The sequence below is a fragment of the Syngnathus leptorhynchus genome, chromosome 3, assembly GCF_054491065.1.
Source record: "Syngnathus leptorhynchus isolate UIUO chromosome 3, UIUO_Slep, whole genome shotgun sequence".
NCBI lineage: Eukaryota > Metazoa > Chordata > Actinopteri > Syngnathiformes > Syngnathidae > Syngnathus > Syngnathus leptorhynchus.
Genome location: NC_141197.1, coordinates 14,047,257 through 14,066,738, shown reverse-complemented (window position 1 = coordinate 14,066,738; position 19,482 = coordinate 14,047,257). Strand labels below are relative to the sequence as shown.

At 39.1% G+C, this 19,482-nt stretch overlaps 2 protein-coding genes across 3 annotated transcripts; one reads left to right on the top strand and one right to left on the bottom strand.

Annotated features, from left to right (window-relative positions):
- Positions 1 to 1,636: 1,636 nt before the first annotated feature.
- cgref1 (cell growth regulator with EF-hand domain 1) lies at positions 1,637 to 5,186 on the bottom strand. 2 transcript variants are annotated; one of them, XM_085907784.1, is made up of 7 exons: positions 4,982 to 5,186; positions 3,715 to 3,811; positions 3,387 to 3,461; positions 2,848 to 2,912; positions 2,607 to 2,731; positions 2,398 to 2,499; positions 1,637 to 2,257 (listed from the first exon to the last, which is right to left on the bottom strand). In XM_085907784.1, the coding sequence occupies exons 2-7, from the start codon at positions 3,801 to 3,803 to the stop codon at positions 1,976 to 1,978; spliced, it is 738 nt and encodes a 245-aa protein (XP_085763910.1). In that variant the 5' UTR covers positions 3,804 to 3,811; positions 4,982 to 5,186; the 3' UTR covers positions 1,637 to 1,975. The 2 variants fall into 2 exon arrangements, with proteins under 2 accessions (XP_085763910.1, XP_085763911.1); XM_085907785.1 differs by having other exon boundaries at positions 5,062 to 5,162.
- Positions 5,187 to 7,308: 2,122 nt separating this feature from the next.
- Positions 7,309 to 16,160, top strand: kcnk2a (potassium channel, subfamily K, member 2a). The gene is made up of 10 exons (XM_085907198.1): positions 7,309 to 7,318; positions 8,907 to 9,104; positions 10,263 to 10,369; positions 10,460 to 10,572; positions 11,052 to 11,142; positions 11,727 to 11,844; positions 12,648 to 12,808; positions 14,030 to 14,216; positions 14,293 to 14,432; positions 15,667 to 16,160. Exons 1-10 carry the CDS (start codon positions 7,309 to 7,311, stop codon positions 16,003 to 16,005), a joined length of 1,464 nt encoding a protein of 487 aa, XP_085763324.1. The 3' UTR covers positions 16,006 to 16,160.
- Positions 16,161 to 19,482: the final 3,322 nt, after the last annotated feature.

Genomic DNA, 19,482 nt, shown 5'->3' with positions numbered 1-19,482 from the left:
CCACTTCATTAGGGAAAAATAATGGCCAAAGCTTAACGGAAAGTGAAAAGTGCCACACCCAAACAACCCCCCACTTTCTGATTGGCTGGTTGATCTGTGACGTCACACGGACACAGGTGTACCTAATCACTTCATTAGGGAAAAAGTTTAAGTGAAAGTGAAAAGTGCCACACCCAAACAACCCCCCACTTTCTGATTGGCTGGTTGATCTGTGACGTCACACGGACACTCCATTAGGTACACCGCCATTTTCAGGTGTACCTAATAACAGGCCACTTCATTAGGGAAAAATCATGGCCAAAGCTTAACGGAAAGTGAAAAGTGCCACACCCAAACAACCCCCCACTTTCTGATTGGCTGGTTGATCTGTGACGTCACACGGACACAGGTGTACCTAATCACTTCATTAGGGAAAAAGTTTAAGTGAAAGTGAAAAGTGCCACACCCAAACAACCCCCCACTTTCTGATTGGCTGGTTGATCTGTGACGTCACACGGACACTCCATTAGGTACACCGCCATTTTCAGGTGTACCTAATAACAGGCCACTTCATTAGGGAAAAATCATGGCCAAAGCTTAACGGAAAGTGAAAAGTGCCACACCCAAACAACCCCCCACTTTCTGATTGGCTGGTTGATCTGTGACGTCACACGGACACAGGTGTACCTAATCACTTCATTAGGGAAAAAGTTTAAGTGAAAGTGAAAAGTGCCACACCCAAACAACCCCCCACTTTCTGATTGGCTGGTTGATCTGTGACGTCACACGGACACTCCATTAGGTACACCGCCATTTTCAGGTGTACCTAATAACAGGCCACTTCATTAGGGAAAAATCATGGCCAAAGCTTAACGGAAAGTGAAAAGTGCCACACCCAAACAACCCCCCACTTTCTGATTGGCTGGTTGATCTGTGACGTCACACGGACACTCCATTAGGTACACCGCCATTTTCAGGTGTACATTATGACTTCATTCATTTTTTTGTACGTGTCAAGAGTGTGTATTTGACTACTTGCTCTTTATTTCGGGGGACACCGACACGTTACACATTACATATTGTCATATAAAGCAGTTAATCAAATGTCAGATTTGTATGTTTTCATGCCCAAAAAATAAAAACAAGGAATAAAACATCAGACAAGTTTTAACATAAATGTTTATTAAAATAATAATAATAGTAGTAATAATAATAATAAAAATAATAAAATAAAAATAATAATAATGCAATACTTGAGTCATTTATCATGAATAGTTTTTAAATGAAAAGTATGCTCTGCCTTTTTACTGCTTTATGAAATAAATAGATCATGTAATTTTATCCATTCCTTATTTATAGCAGCTTCCCTTGCGATTCACACGTAGGTCTACTTAAAAGGAGGTAAAAAGCAATTTGTGAGTAATTTATAATTTTCCTTTTAAATACATACGTAGACAGATAGTCACGTGGTATTCAATGATATTACACTGTGCAAATTAATACAAAACTATTCCTGGTTTTCTGGGGGGATGTAAATGGTCCAGAAAATGGAGAAACAGACAGAATTTGGGGGAAGCTAAAGTGATGTGATGTTTCTTGAAATTCACTTCACTTAATTTTGTAAATTGAGGTTCTGCATATAAGAAAACATGTCGAGGAAGGAAGACACTGGTTGATTTTATTGCACCATGCACGGCACACACCTACTGGGTGCATGACATGTAAACGGTATAGATCCCTAAAAAGAACACAATCCCGAAAACCATGTCCAATGGTTTGAAAAATTCAAAGTTCCATCACACTAAATATACAACATTTAAATTAAGGCTTCAGTTTGAATAAAATATTGCATTTTTTAATTTAAGACTTCTTTTTGCTCCAGTTGCATAAAAAGTTCAAAGAAGGTGGTCTGAGATAATGGATATCAATATAATGTATAATCCTAGACCATCATATGTTTATTCCATCAGTCCACTGCAGCACTTTGTGTGTGTGTTCATATTTCTGGTTGGCCCTGATGTACAGGGACTTCCTGTTGATGCCTCTGATCTGCTGCAAAGTCTTCTTGAATTTGTTGTCCTTTATGTTCATCTATATTCTGTATGGACTCTTGTTCTTCTGCTCCAAAGTCTTGTTGTACTTTCTCGTGGTGAGGCTGAACATGTGCATCAGGTTCCTCCTCTTGCTTGGCCGCTTCTATCGTCTTCTGCTTGCTGCCAACGTTTGGCCTCCTCTCGTCCAGTATCGCCTTTGGTTCGTTAACAGGGATGTTCTTGTCCTTTATGTTCCAAAGGCAGAGGGGCTTACATTACAATGGTCAAATAAGTTCATATAAAATGAATAAAAGGCAAATTCTGTCAATTTAATATAACTGTATGAAGTTAATAGCCAATTAGAGTGGACAATATTGTGTGCTACCTCTGTGTGAGCTCTGTGAGGCGAAAGCAGCTCTGAGGCATCCAAGAGACCATCCCCGTTAACATCCTGACTCTGAAGAAGGAAATCCACCAAGGACACCACCTGGACACCAACATATCATCAACAAAATGTTTTACACACTGAAAATGAAAAATAAACCAAAACAGTTGCAATGAAAATGTTCAGGTCGTGCAGCCACTCCTCCTCACCATGTCATTGGCTTGTTCCTCAGGTGCATGCTGGGAGTTGTAGTCAGACAGTAGTTTCATCATCTCCAAGCCATCCAGCCGCTCACTGCGGTCGAAGTCGTAGAGACGAAACAGGTAGAACACTTCTAAACAGACAACAGGGATGATAAGTTAAGTTGATGTTGAATTTATCATTTTTAATATTTACAGCATGTCTAGTTGGCCATGTGAAGCTCAAAGTTGATTGGGTGCTGATATTTACCTTCATCCCGCGAGTTGATCTGAACATCGTCTTTTCTTGTTAACTCGATGTAACGCTGCAGCAACCTGTTGCATATGCACGGTTAAAGTAGAATTTTGGGAAGTGCAGCATAAAAATACAAACTACACTTGTGTTTTGGACAATAGTGTACCCAAGCAAGCAAAGTTGACACAGGAAGGTCCAAGTAGATTCAAAACCAAAACAATAACGCAAGTCATAGATTTTAAAAAATAATAATCTTGATTGATATTTGATTCATGAATATGAATCAAGTGAACACAATATTGTGACCAGTCTAAAATAGCATGTTTTCAAAGATATGTCACAATAATCCAGTTCACTACATATACAGTAAATGTAGATTGCAGTATGAATCAGTATCATTCCACATATTCTCTTATCAATGTAGGACACATCATTATAACAACACTGCAGCTAAAGTCCACAGTGAGCGGACAATCGTGTCTTGTCGGACTAAAACAGAAATGTATGCTGATTATGTGTCGCTTTATTGTTGTTGCTGTTGTTGTGTCAGTCACCTTCGCTCTTCTTCTCCTGAACCAAAAGGATTGATCAGCACTTTGGAATCTGGGTAGGCTTTTTCTGGTTCCTCTCTTTGGATGTATTGAAAAGTTGAAAATGCACAAAAAAAATTCAATATTACTCAACAACCATGCAAATATGTATGCATAATATCAAAATAATCGATTGTTGTAATATTATACTTTCTGCAGGGATAACAATGACAGTATTCTTTCTTTACTCGCTGAGAGCAGAAGTGACAGCATTAAACATTTAGTCAGGAAGCTTAGCAACATATTCACATAGAGTACCCCAGAGTGAGTGCTGTACAAACATGTGGTTTACCTTTGAGGTGCAGGCTGGGACAGGTGAACCTGCAGGACCAGAGCCAGAACCAGAACTGAAGGGATCAGTTTGCTCAGATATGTTTCCATGATGGTGCCTAAACAAACACACTTTTGAGTCATTAAGCAGCTGTGATAACTACCACATCTTCTTTGAGTATTTATAACTTTACAAGAAAAGGATAGTAGGGAGTAAGACATTTTTAAAATATTGCTGTTTTTATTGTTTTGTTGGTTCGAAAGTTGCTCTGTTAGTTCGAAACCCTAATCTTAGAAACCCTAAAAGTAGTTGGAAACCCTGGTTGGAAACCCTAACCCTAGTTTTAAAACCTAGTTTGAAACCCTAACCTGGGTTTAAAACCCTAATCGGAAACCCTAACCCTAGTTTGAAACCCTAATTAGCGATCCCAAGACTGGTTGGAAACCCTAGTCGGAAACCCTAACCCCAATCTGAAAGCCTAGTTCAGAGGTCGGCAATTACTTTTGGACGTGGGCCAAAAGATTTGTATGGCATACAACAACCCCATGAAATGTATGCCTTTTTGAACAGAGACTGTGATGTACCGAAGTCAAATTCCTTGTTTGGCACGCTCAAACATGCCGAATAAAAATTCTTGAATCTGAATCTTGAATACTAGATACCACTCATAAGATGACAATTGCCTAACATACATTTACTGCCAAATATTTATTCTATTAAAAAAAAAAGGACATTGCAGGTTGCAATATGACAGAAAACTTGAGATGGTTTCTCACAATGAGAAGGGCAGCAATTTCAGGGACACGTGCAAAATGTTTAATATGATGTAGAAAATATAGATGATCAGCAGATCAAATTACTTGTGGGCAATATAATCACGTTTTAGTTTTCTTGATTTAGTATAATTTAATCCTATATTTCCTAACAAACCAAAATCCCATAAATGACACAATTCAATATCTTTCTCATTGCAAATGGTTAGCCACTTCTGCTCATGATGGAGGATACCAACATCTCGTGATATTGACTCATTCAAATTTAACGCTGCCAAAACGAAGCAAGAAGTCAATAAAACATTGCGCACACTTTTCGACAGACTCTTTCCATGCACAAGGCAAACGTTCTTTTTTCTTTTTCCTTCTTTCGCTCTCGTCCTACAACTGTCCCTAATGACATGACCACTAAATCGAAATCTACGTTAGAAGTCGGTTCCAGTCACTGAAAATGAAAATGATTCATTCAGCTATCATCCAATGCAGAGGAAGTGTAAGGTCACGCGGTCACGTACCTGACAGGTCAAATGAAGTGAGGTCACGGAGAGGTAAAAAGGCGAGACGACGTTATTCCTGCAGTGGTGCGTTCACTTACCGGTAGCAGAAGCCTTCTGCTCCGGTTGCTGCTGTTACGTGAACGCGCCGTGGGTTCTGCACTGCGTCAGACGCGCGCTCCCGACTGCCCCCAAATGGAAACTGAGTGTGTTCTGGGCCACGTGGAAGGTCCCGGCAGCACACACAGACGCGCGTGCACGTACGCACACGCGTGCGCGCAAGCCAGCGTGTCTTGGCCACGTCCACAACGAGATTCAACTTGTTTCATTTGGCGTCAACTGCAAGTTTTGATTTTGTCTCATTGCATACGTGACACGAGGGTTCCGCCCAAAGACATTTGACTTTTTGGAAGTTCACAGTGACAAGTGACTTATTTATTTCAACTTAGATTTACTACGTTGGACACACACGGACGCACGTACACGCGCACACATTTACAAGGAGCCATTTCTGATTATTAAGAACCCCATACGCCTCATTAAAAAAATCAGAAACGTATGATTTGGCTCAATCAATCAGGGAAGGTCAAGGGAAAAAAAATACGCCGCCTTTTTCCAGCCATCCATCGATTTACTGCTGCTTCTGTTGTTGCGATTCCCGCTAACAACCACTGGGAGGCGACACACTAAAAGGTGAATACAGCGCGGTATTGTTCAAGTGTTTCTTTGGATATGCGATTGCATGCATGCATTCACAAATAAAGAAATGAGAAATAAGAAAAAAAAAGTGTTGGTCTTAACTCAAAAAGCAACATGAAACATGTTGCAATACATTGCAGTCACTTACACAAAAATCGGCATGTCATTGTCCTATTATTTCCTCAGAGCTCGCTTACTCCGCCAAGTTACACAAATAAATTACACAAATAAATAAATAAATAAATAAATAAATAAATAAATAAATAAATAAATAAATAAATAAACAAATAAATAAATAAATAAATAAATAAATAAATAAATATAAAAACACAGACACATTGGTAAAGCATGACAATACAGTGCAGAGTTGGTGCTCAAGAGAAAATAAAATATGAACAGTGTAGGATTTCATCTCATATGTCACAGCTGGATAGTGTTCAAACATCCCACTGAAGAATAACTGTAATTGCTGAGTCGTAGCTTTGTGCGCCTGTGCGCGCGCGCATGCGTGTATGTGCGCGCTTTCGCGAATGTGGCAGAAAACGAGACAATTAGATTCAGAATGCAAAGTTAAGACTAATGCTCACTGCAGCTTCCGCTATTGTTAACCATTCACAATGACAATTTTCAAAGTATTTTCATATCAGCAAGATTGTTTTCGATTTATGCATCAAAAGCACTTCAAATAATTCGCAGTTTAAAAAAAAAAGTTGCTGAGTCCTGTCCAGTTCTTCTGATCTGAGTGATGTAACTTTTTTTTTTTTTTGTCGATGTACCTCCACCTTTGCACATGTGAAACAATTAGCAGATGTTGACTCCATGCATGTCCTAGCATATTTTGTAAGCTGTGCCCACTTCCCAGCATCATGTCACGCAACTGCAGGACTGTTTGTTTTCAACATAGCCCAAGTGCATTCACGTGCACACACTCAAGCGCAGGTCCCATTTGGAAGCCCCTCCACCTCCACTCAGTTACATAACATGGATTAACTTGTACTATTTTGTGGGCCTCAACAGTCCAAACCATGGGAGCTATATTTAGGCCTGGACCCCAATTTAACATCAACACACGATCTGGCATATAATGGCTTAAATGAACAATGATTTGTGTCGCAGGGGTCGCACATGAGAACACTAACATGCACCCGTGAGGCTCTTTCAACTCTTTGAAATGCTTTTTAATGAAAAAACCTGTGACAATCCAAATAATAAATGTCTTACGGTGTCAGGTAATATTGTTTGTGTTATATCGAATAAAAATGATGATTCTCAACCACTGTGCACATTTGAGCAAGATCATCGGGAAAATATTCAATTTCACTAGCTCGTCAGAAAAGTATCATTTATTTATTACAAATGCGTCCATCCATTTATGCCAGTGACATGAGAAACAAGAATAAATGTTCATCATAGATGACGGAATGTACAGGGAAACATGAATCCATTTGTTGCCATTCATTCAACCAGTCATGAAGTGATGCACACTAGCAATTGAGACTATTGTGAGATTCTTCCGTGTAAAATACAATGCAAAAAAACTCTACACACCCTTCTTCAAATATTGTTGTTTCTAATTCAAAACTGAAACAAAGAAGAAATGACCTCAAAACGTTTTGTACTCACCTGTATGATATAATGCCGCCAGCACCATGCCCCACTGTAGGTGTGCTGAAGTGTTGTGAAATTAGGGACAAAAAGTTCTTTATTTGTTTGTTTCATTGGAAATAACATGTTTTTCCTGTTCGCATTTCAGTTTGTGCTTCAGGAGATTTTCTTTCACTAAATAAATAAATAAATGTGTCATCTTTTTTCTAACACAAAAGCTGACTTTTGGACAAAGGTGTGTAGACTTTTTTTTTTTTAAATCTATTCTATGAGGCTTGGCTTTATAATACAATACAAATTGTGCCTACAATAACAACACACTCAATGATCGGCATGTTGGGTCTCGTTAGATACGGTTTTATATGGTTTCAGTCTGGCATGAATTAGACGATGGACAACACACACACACACACACACACACACACACACGCTCACAGATGCCAGACATTTCTATACTCTTGGGTCTGTTTGAATTAGTTGCCATCACATTCCACAAGCCTATTATTATGAGTTTCTGGCCATTACAATTGTGTTGCAGTACAATAACACGCACGCACGCACACACGCACACAATTGCCACAGAGAGGATGTTTCTCTTGCACTCTGGCAACACCAGTGAGTGTACTTCTTGTACAACCCACACTGTTGTTCCGCTTCAACATGGGAGACTAATTGCAGCCCAGCGTGCTGCCAAGACGTGATGACCTGCAGCCTTCAATGGTCATTTGGCCACACAGTTATTTGTGGACACTTATTTCACCTGAATATATTTGACATGTGCAATTACTTTTTTTTTTTTTTTTTTTTTTTTTCCCCACACAGACTTTGATTCTACCTGATAACCTATTGGAGTCTCCCTCTTGCGGTCATCATAAAGAATGCACTGGCAGATTCACTAAGAATTTCTTTGCATATGATGCAATTATTTATTGGTGCTCACTCTGCTGCTGTGTTGTATCAAATACGCAACAGACACTGGAGAAATAAATGCATGTGCTGTTCACATCATTGAGTGTGTAACTAAGTGACACACACACACACACACACACGCACACACACACACACACACACACACACACACACACACACACACACACACACACACACACACATTCACCTACACATGCCTATCTTTGGCAGAGTAAATGGGCGTGTAATGAATGTTTTTGTGGTGGGAACCCAGCAGGTGGAAACATTAAGATTTAAATTGTTCTGAATTTATGATCCGCAGAAGCCTCAACAGTGTCAGAGAGCCAACGGGGACACCAATCATGCGGATGGCAATGCCAGCTCAGCATGCCGCTACACATTCCAGGCACCTTTCAAATGGATCATTTTGCCAAGTCCTAGTTCACATATTTTTATAAGTTTCAAAAAAAATGAATTAACAACAAGCTCTAAGTGACCCCAATTCCTTCGGGTATAAATGAACGTTATTCATAAAAAGATAAATTTGTCTGGGTGATCCCAAACTTTTGTAATAATTCATTATGTTAGGTGGGGAATAAAGTATTCAATCAATTCACATGTGATAATGTGTGGAAATTCCTTCTTTGTGCATGCATGTGTATGTTTCTCCACCCATCTCTCTCCTCCTCCTCCTGCTCCTCCCTCTGTTTTATCCCATCCTTCCTTCACTCAGGGAGCGCAGTGGAGCAGCGTGCATGCCGGAGAGCAAAACAACACTTGTGTTGCAGGCACACGTGGAGCTCCTACACCACTCAGCTGCTGGCTCGGCTTCAGCGGAGGAGAGATAAAGACCAGGAGGGGGAGGAAGACGAGGAGGCCTCAGTATCACAGGGAGGAGAGACCGAGAGGAGGAACGATTCCCCTCAACGCAGTGAGGGTGTCGGATGAGGAGAAGAGGAGCGCGGAGGGCATTGGATAGGCTTCATCCAGAAGTGAGTAGCAGTCGTTGGAATATTTTTTTTAATTCTTGAAATCGATCCTGTCGATAGTATTTTGCAGTTATATTTTACATTACATTTAAAATTGTGACAATACGCTGGACTTATAACGTTCAGAAATATTTTCATTTTGTTGAGTGAGAGTCTACCCCAAAACTCTATCAGCATAATGGTCTTATTTTATATTATTACAATCATAAAAATGCTGCCACACTGAATGTTTAGTTTGTTAAGACAACTTTTGCATTGTGTGTCATTAGATCAGGCGTTACGTACTATACTTTATGATGATTGTCTGTTTTTGGCACAAAAACAGCAGAGCAACAATAAGGTTGAGGTCTTTTGGTACACATTTTTATAAACCACTGTAAGTGAATAAAATCATATTCATTGTGCCTCTCTTGTGGTATGTGGGGGCGATCACTGATTGTGTAGCGTCAAAATGGCTTCAACTTTTTTTTTAACAGTAGCACACATTTGTTACGTACAGTTCAGCGGTGTTCAAGAAGAACCTAATTTTTTTTTAGCTGTTTGATTTCAGACAATCATTATGTTACAATTTTTAGATCACTTACATATAAACATATTCATGTTTTAATTTGATAAATTTTGTTCAAACTATACATAATGTTACCGTGGCTCATAGTATTATGAAATATATTTTTGAAAGAAAATTTCCCTTGTTTTTCCTGAACACATATGAACACATAGGCCTACGATGCTATTTTAATGTTTGGAGTACTGGAGAGCTAAAAATGATTTGATGTGTTACTTGGTGAAAATATTTGCAAAACACAATCATCCTGCAATATGAAGCAAATCTAAATGTTGCTTTTGGTGCGCATTCACTGGTGTTTACTGTGTCGTTCTACTTGTAAAAATGGTGTCATTAAAAAAAGAGGCAAGCGAGTGATTCATGTGTTTTCTTGTGTTCAGACTGAAAGGCCATTTCAAAGCCTTGTCTGTGATTTATTTATAAAGACTTCTAAAATTAACAACTAAATGGCCGCAGTAAGTGAAGTGAGACAGTGTGGGAAAACACAATTCAAGGCAATGTTTTTTTGTTTTTTTTTCCCCCCCCTCTTCGACAGTGGCAGCTCCAGACTTACTGGACCCCAAATCAGCCACCCACAACACCAAGCCCCGCCTCTCCTTCTCCACAAAGTCCATCACGCTGACTCCACGAGAGGAAAGCGAGGTAGGACGCGACGAAACTGTCATCGTGCTTTTGTTCCTTACCTTCTTTCCAACGCACGTGTTGGCTGACTGAACAGTTGAGGTATTGCAGGTGGTTGCCACGGTGATGAAAAGGAAGACTGTGACTGCCATCTTTCTTTTGATTGTCTTCTACCTGGTGATGGGAGCGGCCGTCTTCAGGTCCCTGGAACAGCCTCATGAGAGGTAAAACTAGTATTAAAACATGTTTGTGTTATTAAACTAAAAAACTAATTTTCCTATTAACTTAAAAGAAAAAAAATACCTCCTGCATTTAAAAAAAAAAACTTACTAGGGTAAAGAGGGTCCTGGAGCACTGCTACACTCTTTCTGGAGGGTCCCAAAATTTTTGAGAGGCAGGTTGTGCTGTCTAGGCGAACCTGTTTCCACAAACAAAAAGTTAGGCCTGGAGAAAATCAGGTCTTTTGAAAATGGACAAATACTGACACGAAATTCCTTCCAGCTACTATAATCGAAAGTAGGAAAAGTGGTAGTAGTATGAATTGAGTCTGTAAATCCAGGAAAGTTGAAAGTTCAGCAACTAAACAAATGTAAAGATAATTGGATTTGGTGCCCCGAAGCAAATATTTATAATTGTGTCTATGCAAATGAGTTGAATGAGGTGAAAAGTTGTGACAAATACTTTTGCCATCTTTCTCCATCAGTGCTCAACGCTTGGCCATCTTGACTCAAAAGTTGGACTTTCTTGCTAAACACCCCTGTGTTAACCACAGCCAGCTGGAGGATCTGGTTAAGGTGAAATATTTACATTTGCATTTACATTTTTGTCTGTATGCAGTGGGGAGAAAAATGCTGACAAATCTCTGTTTAAATGCCAAATTTTGTTCTTGAAAAAACAAATAATAATAATAAGATGATTAAAGACTAAAAACTTGTGTATTGTCGCTGCAGTATATTCAGCACCCTGGACAGCTCCGTGTTTTCTCAGCCGTAGGAAACTTTGAGGTTGAACAAAATCTATACAGAGATCCTTGTTGACCTCCAATGATTTGCATTAATAATCATTTCCAATATTAGAAATTATTGGACAGAAAAAAACGGAATCCCTTCAATGTGGCCAACGTTAATCAAATAAAACTATTCACCTTTTGATGACAGAGTCACAGTTCTTAGGATAGTGAAGGGGGCTTTCTGAATTTGAGTCATGTTCTTGCTTTTTGACATTTTTGAGTCTCTTACAAGTGTAAAAATAAGTCTCATTGACCTTTAGCTTTAACTTTGCTCACGTTTCATCATATTATTCTGATCTGCCTTTCCATTGTAATGTGCTACACTGTCAAGACACTTAAAGTTGTGTCTGCTTCTTCTTTTCGCTCCAGCAAGTCGTGTCGGCCATCCGCTCGGGAGTAAACCCTGTTGGAACGCTCACCAATCCCAGCAGCCTGTGGGACCTGAGCTCTGCCTTCTTTTTTGCCGGGACTGTCATCACCACCATTGGTAGGACACACACACACACACACACAAGTATGCGAAAACACACAATCGCTACTCATAATAATAATAATAATAATCATAATAATCATAATAATCATAATAATTGATTGTTATAATAAAATTAATCCATTGAATTTGGTTGGAGTGTGTGTGTGTGTGTGTGTGTGTGTGTGTGTGTGTGTGTGTGTGTGTGTGTGTGTGTGTGTGTGCACTCCCCAAATAAGCTGTTGCATAACAGATTTAATACTGTAAGATGTTGAGGATGTTACTTTTGTCATCGATCTGACCTCTGCTTCCTGCAAGTAATCATACTAGTGCACAGTGGCACTCTCATGGCCATACGTGTGTTTGTGTGTCTGCATGCGCACGACATTCTTTTACTCCCTGCTTTTATCCATTCTCCCTTCTCTCGCCTCCCTCGACTTGTGACTTCTTTGGCGGCAGCTGATTCCAATGCAATTACGACATTGCAAGGTCAACCAATGACTATTTGTACTGTGGACAGTGCTCCACTTATTGACTTGGTTGGTCCAATTTTGTTGTTAGTGTTCATTTAAACTCATCAGCATTGGACCACATTTACCACAATTGTCTCCCGCCAATTGTTTCAACTTGGAGTTAGTAGCCAGTAGGATGACAATAAAACTCCCCTCCATCACAGCTTCAAGACAAAGAGCATATGTACCTTAAATAAATACTCATTCCAGAAAATCACAACATAACACCAGCAGTGTGAAGCTAAATCCCGCAATGTAATAGTAAAACCTAAAACCTGTTCCGAAGTCCACTCTCTGTCTTCTCTGCAGGCTTCGGGAACATCTCTCCTCACACTGAGGGCGGGAGAATCTTCTGTATCGTCTACGCTCTGCTGGGCATCCCACTCTTCGGCTTCCTCCTGGCCGGAGTGGGCGACCAGTTGGGCACCATCTTTGGAAAGATCATCGCCAGAGTAGAGAAGATGTTTGTGGTGAGTGAAGGTGTACACAGTCGTACACGCATACACCTACAGTCCGCAAAAGATCTTCTGAATAATTTACACAAAAGCACTCTTGACAGCGTGACACGCCAAGACCTTTCAGGTACAAGACAAAGAACCTTGTTCATATAAATCTGGAGCAACTTGTAAATACTGAAATTGAATGTCAATCAATCACCGTTACACAAGTGACATCCTGCGCAAAGCTCAGGTTGATGGTCTCCAATTGAGTTTTAGGGTCACAGTTTGAGTTTTAGTTTTACTCATTCACACACTAAAGGTTTGTGACAGGACGTGAAGTATGGCTTTTATTGGCAACCCACTCACACAAACATAAAATTATATTGAACTATATTGAAGAACAGATAATTGCAGATTTTTTTTCCAATGACCGAGTCGGACCATAATGTCAACCCAACTTGGGACACAGCCTCCTAATCAATTCTTTAATCAGTCAAGGGTTGGGCTGGACTCTTTAGTCCATGCCTAAATTTATGTTGTCCAGTCTGCAGTTTTGTTCTGAACGATGAAAGGATCCCATGGGTGTCTGAGACAAATATGATGATGACAAAGGCTGCAGACAATTAGGACAAAAGGTCATTGTGTCACCCACCTAAGAGCCTAATGGCTTTGAACACAGATGGGTTTTAGACGACAGCTTTAGTGTCAGTCACAAGCGCTCTCAAGGGTATTCATGGTGATGTCATATTGCACAATGTCTGTATTTAGCATGGAATTTGGATTTTTTGGTTTAAAACACTTTAGAAGCGATAATCAATCAGATAATAAAAATGAGCTGTTTCTAATATTTTGACTCTGATAAATAAGGCATTGAAAGCACCCTATTGCTTGGTAATTTTACACTACTGCAAACAACTATATAACAATTCTTCAGAAAGAAATATGAAACTGTCAAATGAATGAATACTCTCAAGCAAAACTGCCAAGTCATCTTTGTTAAAGAAATCATTTTAATGAAGCTGTTTAGATCCTATTAGAATATTATTTATTTATTTATTTATTGTAATGAAGTAAAAGCTATGAAATTATAAATGGTTTCACTTTGTTGTCTTTTGTCTATGTTACGCTCAGTGGGCTGGATTAAAGAACAAATTGAAAGAAGCGGACCCAACTGTGTTCTGTAAAGTCCATCCCAAATCTATCAGCAGTCACATAACGTGTGCTCACTCACCTCATGTGCGTTTCGTGCAGCACTGGAACGTCAGTCAGACGAAGATCCGGGTCATATCTACGTTGCTGTTTGTGCTCTTTGGCTGTTTGCTGTTTGTGGCGCTACCGGCAGTCATCTTTCAACACATTGAGGGCTGGTCAGCGCTGGAGTCGCTCTACTTTGTGGTCATTACATTGACCACTATCGGGTTCGGGGACTTTGTTGCAGGTAAAATTGTTGAGAAAAAAAAACAAGTGATTTGCCTCACATGTGATTATGTGAATACTTCTACCTCTGCTTACAGGAGGGTCAGATATAGAGTACTTGGACTACTACAAACCGGTAGTGTGGTTCTGGATTCTGGTCGGACTTGCCTACTTTGCCGCCATCCTCAGCATGATTGGAGACTGGTTAAGAGTCATATCGAGGAGGACCAAAGAAGAGGTTTAGTTATTATTAGATTACATTATCATTATATTCGACACAGTATTATACATGCTATGGACGGATGGATGGATGGACAGATGGACGGATGGATGGATGGATGGATGGATGGATGGATGGATGGATGGATGGACGGGTAGATTTAGATGGCTAGATGGATATTTGACTTTACATTTTAAAAGCTCAGTTGTAGCTTAAGTTTAGTTAGGTTTTTATGTACTTTACAATTTTTTTACAGTATCTTTAACTTAAAGACAGTAAATACGCTTTTTAGGACTAAAATCTCATCCTTCGTAATTTGGGACTGTATTTTGTTGAGCATTATGGTGATACTTGTGTAAAAAGTTTGAGAACAGTTTAAGAAAACAAAACACATCCAGATTGAAGTCCGTACCGCGTGTGACTCACCACTTTGTCCACAACTGATACAGAATATTATGTAACATAGCACCCCCCCCCCCCTCTTTTGAGTGCAGTGTCTTGTACTGTAAATGGGAAGTTTTTCATTTCCAAGTGCGGCGCCATGCCCCAGCAGACTTTTGTCACCCTCCTAACTTGGTTTCAATGACGAAATGTTTCTGTGATCCAATTGACTTTACGCAACCTACAGACACTCGCAGGTTATTAGTTTGAGTCTCTCCAGAGAGAGTTTGCATAAAGCCTTATCTGAACATGCATCTTGACTCATTGCTGCTATAAATATAACACAATTTATGCAAATGAGTGGACATTTCTCCAGAGGGGAGGCAGAAGAGTTATTTGGCAAAAAATGAAGCCAGGTTTATTAGTATAAATAAAAAGCAAAACAATATATTATATTTTAGATACTTTATACAATTAAAGATGCATTCGTTTTTGTTTTTGAAGCAACATTGCTTAATGTGAATTTCACTGGACTACAATGTTTCCTATTATTGTTTTTGTTTTGTTATTGTATATTATTTCTGAATCCCTCCAATTCAGTCTACAAAATATTTCCTCATTATGCTTTTTTTACATCTACTTTTTATTTTTACGGGAAAAAAATCAAATCACAGTTTTGATTGGCTACCAAAACGGACAAAACGGGGTTATAACTAGCTTCAGAATGCATTTCAAACCTGGTTCATGTTTTTTGTTTTAATAAAAATAATTTGATGCACTCCTTTATTTTCTAAGCAGTTATGACTTTGATACAACTGTGAATGAAAGGTTGTCTGTGTTATATCTCTAATTGCAACTATCTTCTTTGCAGGTTGGAGAAATTCGGGCTCACGCGGCCGAATGGACAGCCAACGTGTCAGCGGAATTGAAGGAAACGCGCCGACGAGTGAGCGTTGAAATTTACGATAAATTCCAACGGGCTGCTTCCATTAAGCGCAAACTGTCGTCCGAGCTGGGTTTTAGCCCAACCCCAGAATTTGCGCTCCCACGGAGGACGCTGTCAGCCAATCATAGCGAGGAACGGGAAAAGAGCGACAAAGAGGCGGGGCTACCTGGCCTGACGTCACATCTGACCCGAAACTGCGGCTTGTTTATGAACGGTCTGGACCTGGAAAGAGGCGATATGGCCGTCATTGAACACATTAAGTGAAAGGTACTTTGTAGTGTGCCACCAAAAAAAAAAAAAAAAAGATTCCCTAATTATGGTGGACATCGTTATCCTCCATATAGATTCCATACAGTTTGTTGGACAATTTGTGGGCGTCAATCAACAATGGCAACATGTACTAAAATACCCAAGCACGAACAAATCTGAACAGTTCTTCCATACATGACCCTTCTCGAACCATTTGGGTCTTGAGGACCCCCTATAATCTTCACATCAATTAAGCAAAACCACAAGGTATACATACCCCTAAATGCCAGAACCAGGGACCAGTTTGAGAACCACTGCCTTAGTTTACTTCTGAACAACAGCTGCTGCAAGTTTGAAAGAGAAAGATGACCAGAAATTATTTGGAGATTACGGCTAGGTTGTTGTTGGTTTTTTTTAACCCTTCAATACAGTTTTTTTTTTTTTTTTTAATGCTTGCTTTATTGGACTTTGGATGCGGTCACCATTTCTGATCAAAAGGTCGAATAACCTTTTGGATTGTGTTGCCAATCCCACACCTGTGAGTGATAGTCGACTTTCAGAACTCTCAGGTGAGGAGGAAGAGAAACTGCAGGGCATGCACGTGGCAACACGGACGGACGCTTTAATCCAATCGTCACGGTGCCTTAAAGTCATTCATTTTGCTGAAATGTCAAGCACAAGCCTCAGAGGTTGACCTTTAAGTGCGAAGCAAAAAAAACAAAACAACAAAAACAACAACCTTGTTATGCTTTATTGGCTCTCTAAGCCTCACAGCTTTTCTGGTCTTCATTATAGTGAATGTGAAAAGCCTGTTACAATAAGAGGTTCAAACTATGAATACTTTTTTTCCCCCCACTTAATGGATACTTGATTAGAACAGGGGCCCTCAAACTTTTCAGGAATACCTTACAAATGAGATTTCTTATATTCTCTCCCCAAAAAATCAACCTTCCATCCATCAGACCCAAAACTGCTTGACTTGATATTAGCAAACTCATTTTTTTTTTTTTTTTTACAAATAACTTGGATGTTGGAAATTGGATTTAGGCCTGGGCTCTGATATCCTAACAAGGGTGTGTTCACTTGAGAGAAATGCATCCTAGACTTGGAATACTTTTAGGATAGTCCTAAACATGGTACATCTAGAACTCGAAAGCATATGCTAACAGATGGACTTTTTTTTTTTTTATGTGTGTGAATATGGAAAATGGAATACATTGCTATGTTAAAATGATGATAATCAACTTCAAACAATTCTACTTCAACTTTGTCACATTAGGACGACGTGCGAGAATTATGCAGTGTTTGCATAAATCCTTTTCATGATTTTTTTTTCTACTACTACTTTTGAAATTTTATTTTTAACCTCAGTTGTCTTGCTGAAAACATTTGACCCACAAATGTCTTGACTTCCCTTCCCACTGACTTAAATGATCCTGAGCCACTGTCCTACTACTGCTCAAAGACACAAAGAGGAGGCCTCCTCCACCTGCAGTTGAAAATGCACTTTGATTTTTCCAGCATTAGCACGTAACGACAGGCTACAGTTTGCGGCGCTATGCAGTCCATCCCATTTTACTGCTGCACTCAAGTACGCCTGTGGAACGCCTTCATATGTGGAAGAAACTAAAAGGCTTGTTATGTTTATGCTTGATTTTGTTTACAACTGTACCAAGGAGTATTAGGGCCCAACTAAACAATCTAAAAGTCTGGAAAAAAAAAAAAAAAAGTTGGAAAAATGTTGACGCTCATATTATGTTTTGCCTTTTTATGACTTTCTTTGCATGTAATAATATAGACTAATTTGATTTGATTTTTTTTGTTATCTTAATCTTCAGACTATTCACATCAAAATGATTGCATCTTTAGATTATTTACTTCACACAAACTAACTGTTTTCTTTCTTGAATTCTTATTCAAGGCAGAAATATATACATTGAGTTTCTGAATTGTATTTTCCCCTAATACTCCTCTGTACACAGTGAGTTCTGACGGACTATGGTGCTAAAATATACACTCACACTTGTGCACATGGCCAAAAGTGAAAAGTGATATTTTTATTTATGTTTTATCTCTGGACCGATACCTACGTACGTCAAGAAAGAATTTGAATGAAAACTCAAGTTTTACGAATGGTTAAGGATATTTAAAAAGTATAGTTTATTCAATTATCATTAGTGGGGTACTAACATGCTAGTTGGTGTCTCATTTCATTTCTTCTTTACATTTTTTTTTTTAGATATCCTGCTTCTGTTGCTGTATAAAAATGAAACCAATGTTTTTTTGCCACATGTGCCCAATATGCGTTTTAGGACTATTTCATGAATTTTGTGCATTTTTCTACACCGCATGTTTTTTAAACCTATTTCTACTACTGCCACATGAATGTCTTTTAGAGTAAAAATAAAATTTTTGTATAAGTAGAAAATATATTCAAGTTCACCTCTGTCCAAGTTTGCTGTGTCATCATTTATTTCAGTCATTAAAACTTTATATTACATCATTTCTTTAGTTTAGTATCAATTTGTCCAGGATAGCAAGAACACAGTCAATACTTTTCAGTTTTCCAAGCAAGAGACTTTTTGAGTGATCATTGCACCAGATTTTAAATTTCACTTTAAATGAATTAAAATAAAGCTGCAGTTCATATTCCTTCCAGAGCAAGCAGCGATATTTAAATCCTTGCAAGATGACCGCATGCATCCTTTGGTCCTTCCAAAACTAGCTTTTGACAACCCCTCAGGCAGGGTGGTAAATGATTGCAAAGATAACTACAGAAATCAAATGATGTAAAACATCCAGAGGCGTTTACTGAGTTTCTTTTATGAGCCTTTTCCTATTTTGGGTTCACTAAATGCAGAGTCTGCTCTTTACTATTGCTCAAAAGAAGAAAGGAGTAAGCCTGCAGTCCAGTCAGGAAGAATGGCTCAATTGCGGCATGTGTAATTGTTTGCAGCCACCAGGACCTCTCCCAGTCAATACCAGTTAATAATGTTAAGGTCGACATGCAGATAATCTCTAGAGAATTGGTCACCGGTGGGGCAGTTTGACAAAAATGTTAAGAGAATTCCAGCCACATGAGTAAAGATTACAAGTAATTGGCCACCACTAAAATGTATTGGATACTCCAAAAGTTTCACTCATAGTATTCAGAGTTTCTTTTGGAACCTATTCTCCATTCTAAAAAAAAAAAAACATTGGCTGCTTTTTGTGCTGAGTCTAAACGGTGTAACATAAAAGTAGTGCTTTAACGCCACCTTGGTGACAAGAACCTAATGCTACATTCCTGGAAGGGTGGAAATCAAATTGAACCAACTCGCATTGTGTCAGTTGCAACCTCAAAGCCTTCCAGGTGAATATAAACAACCAAGAAGGCTGATTTGCTTTTATGTTGAATAACTAAATTGATTGAATATAGATCAATGAAAATACTGTACAAAATTTACCTCTTAACCATTACTGGTTTGTGGGCTGCATTGGTCAAGTGGCGTC

What these genes read in the sequence shown, in the direction of transcription:
- cgref1 (XM_085907784.1), bottom strand. Translation starts at nt 3,803, where the DNA reads ATGGAAACATATCTGAGCAAACTGATCCCTTCAGTTCTGGTTCTGGCT. An exon ending in GATCAACTCGCGGGATGAAG is followed by an intron (nt 2,732 to 2,847) that starts GTAAATATCAGC and finishes TTGTCTGTTTAG; the next exon opens with AAGTGTTCTACCTGTTTCGT. An exon ending in CTCACAGAGCTCACACAGAG is followed by an intron (nt 2,258 to 2,397) that starts GTAGCACACAAT and finishes TGGAACATAAAG; the next exon opens with GACAAGAACATCCCTGTTAA.
- kcnk2a (XM_085907198.1), top strand. An exon ending in CTGGAACAGCCTCATGAGAG is followed by an intron (nt 10,573 to 11,051) that starts GTAAAACTAGTA and finishes TTTCTCCATCAG; the next exon opens with TGCTCAACGCTTGGCCATCT. An exon ending in GACTGTCATCACCACCATTG is followed by an intron (nt 11,845 to 12,647) that starts GTAGGACACACA and finishes TCTTCTCTGCAG; the next exon opens with GCTTCGGGAACATCTCTCCT.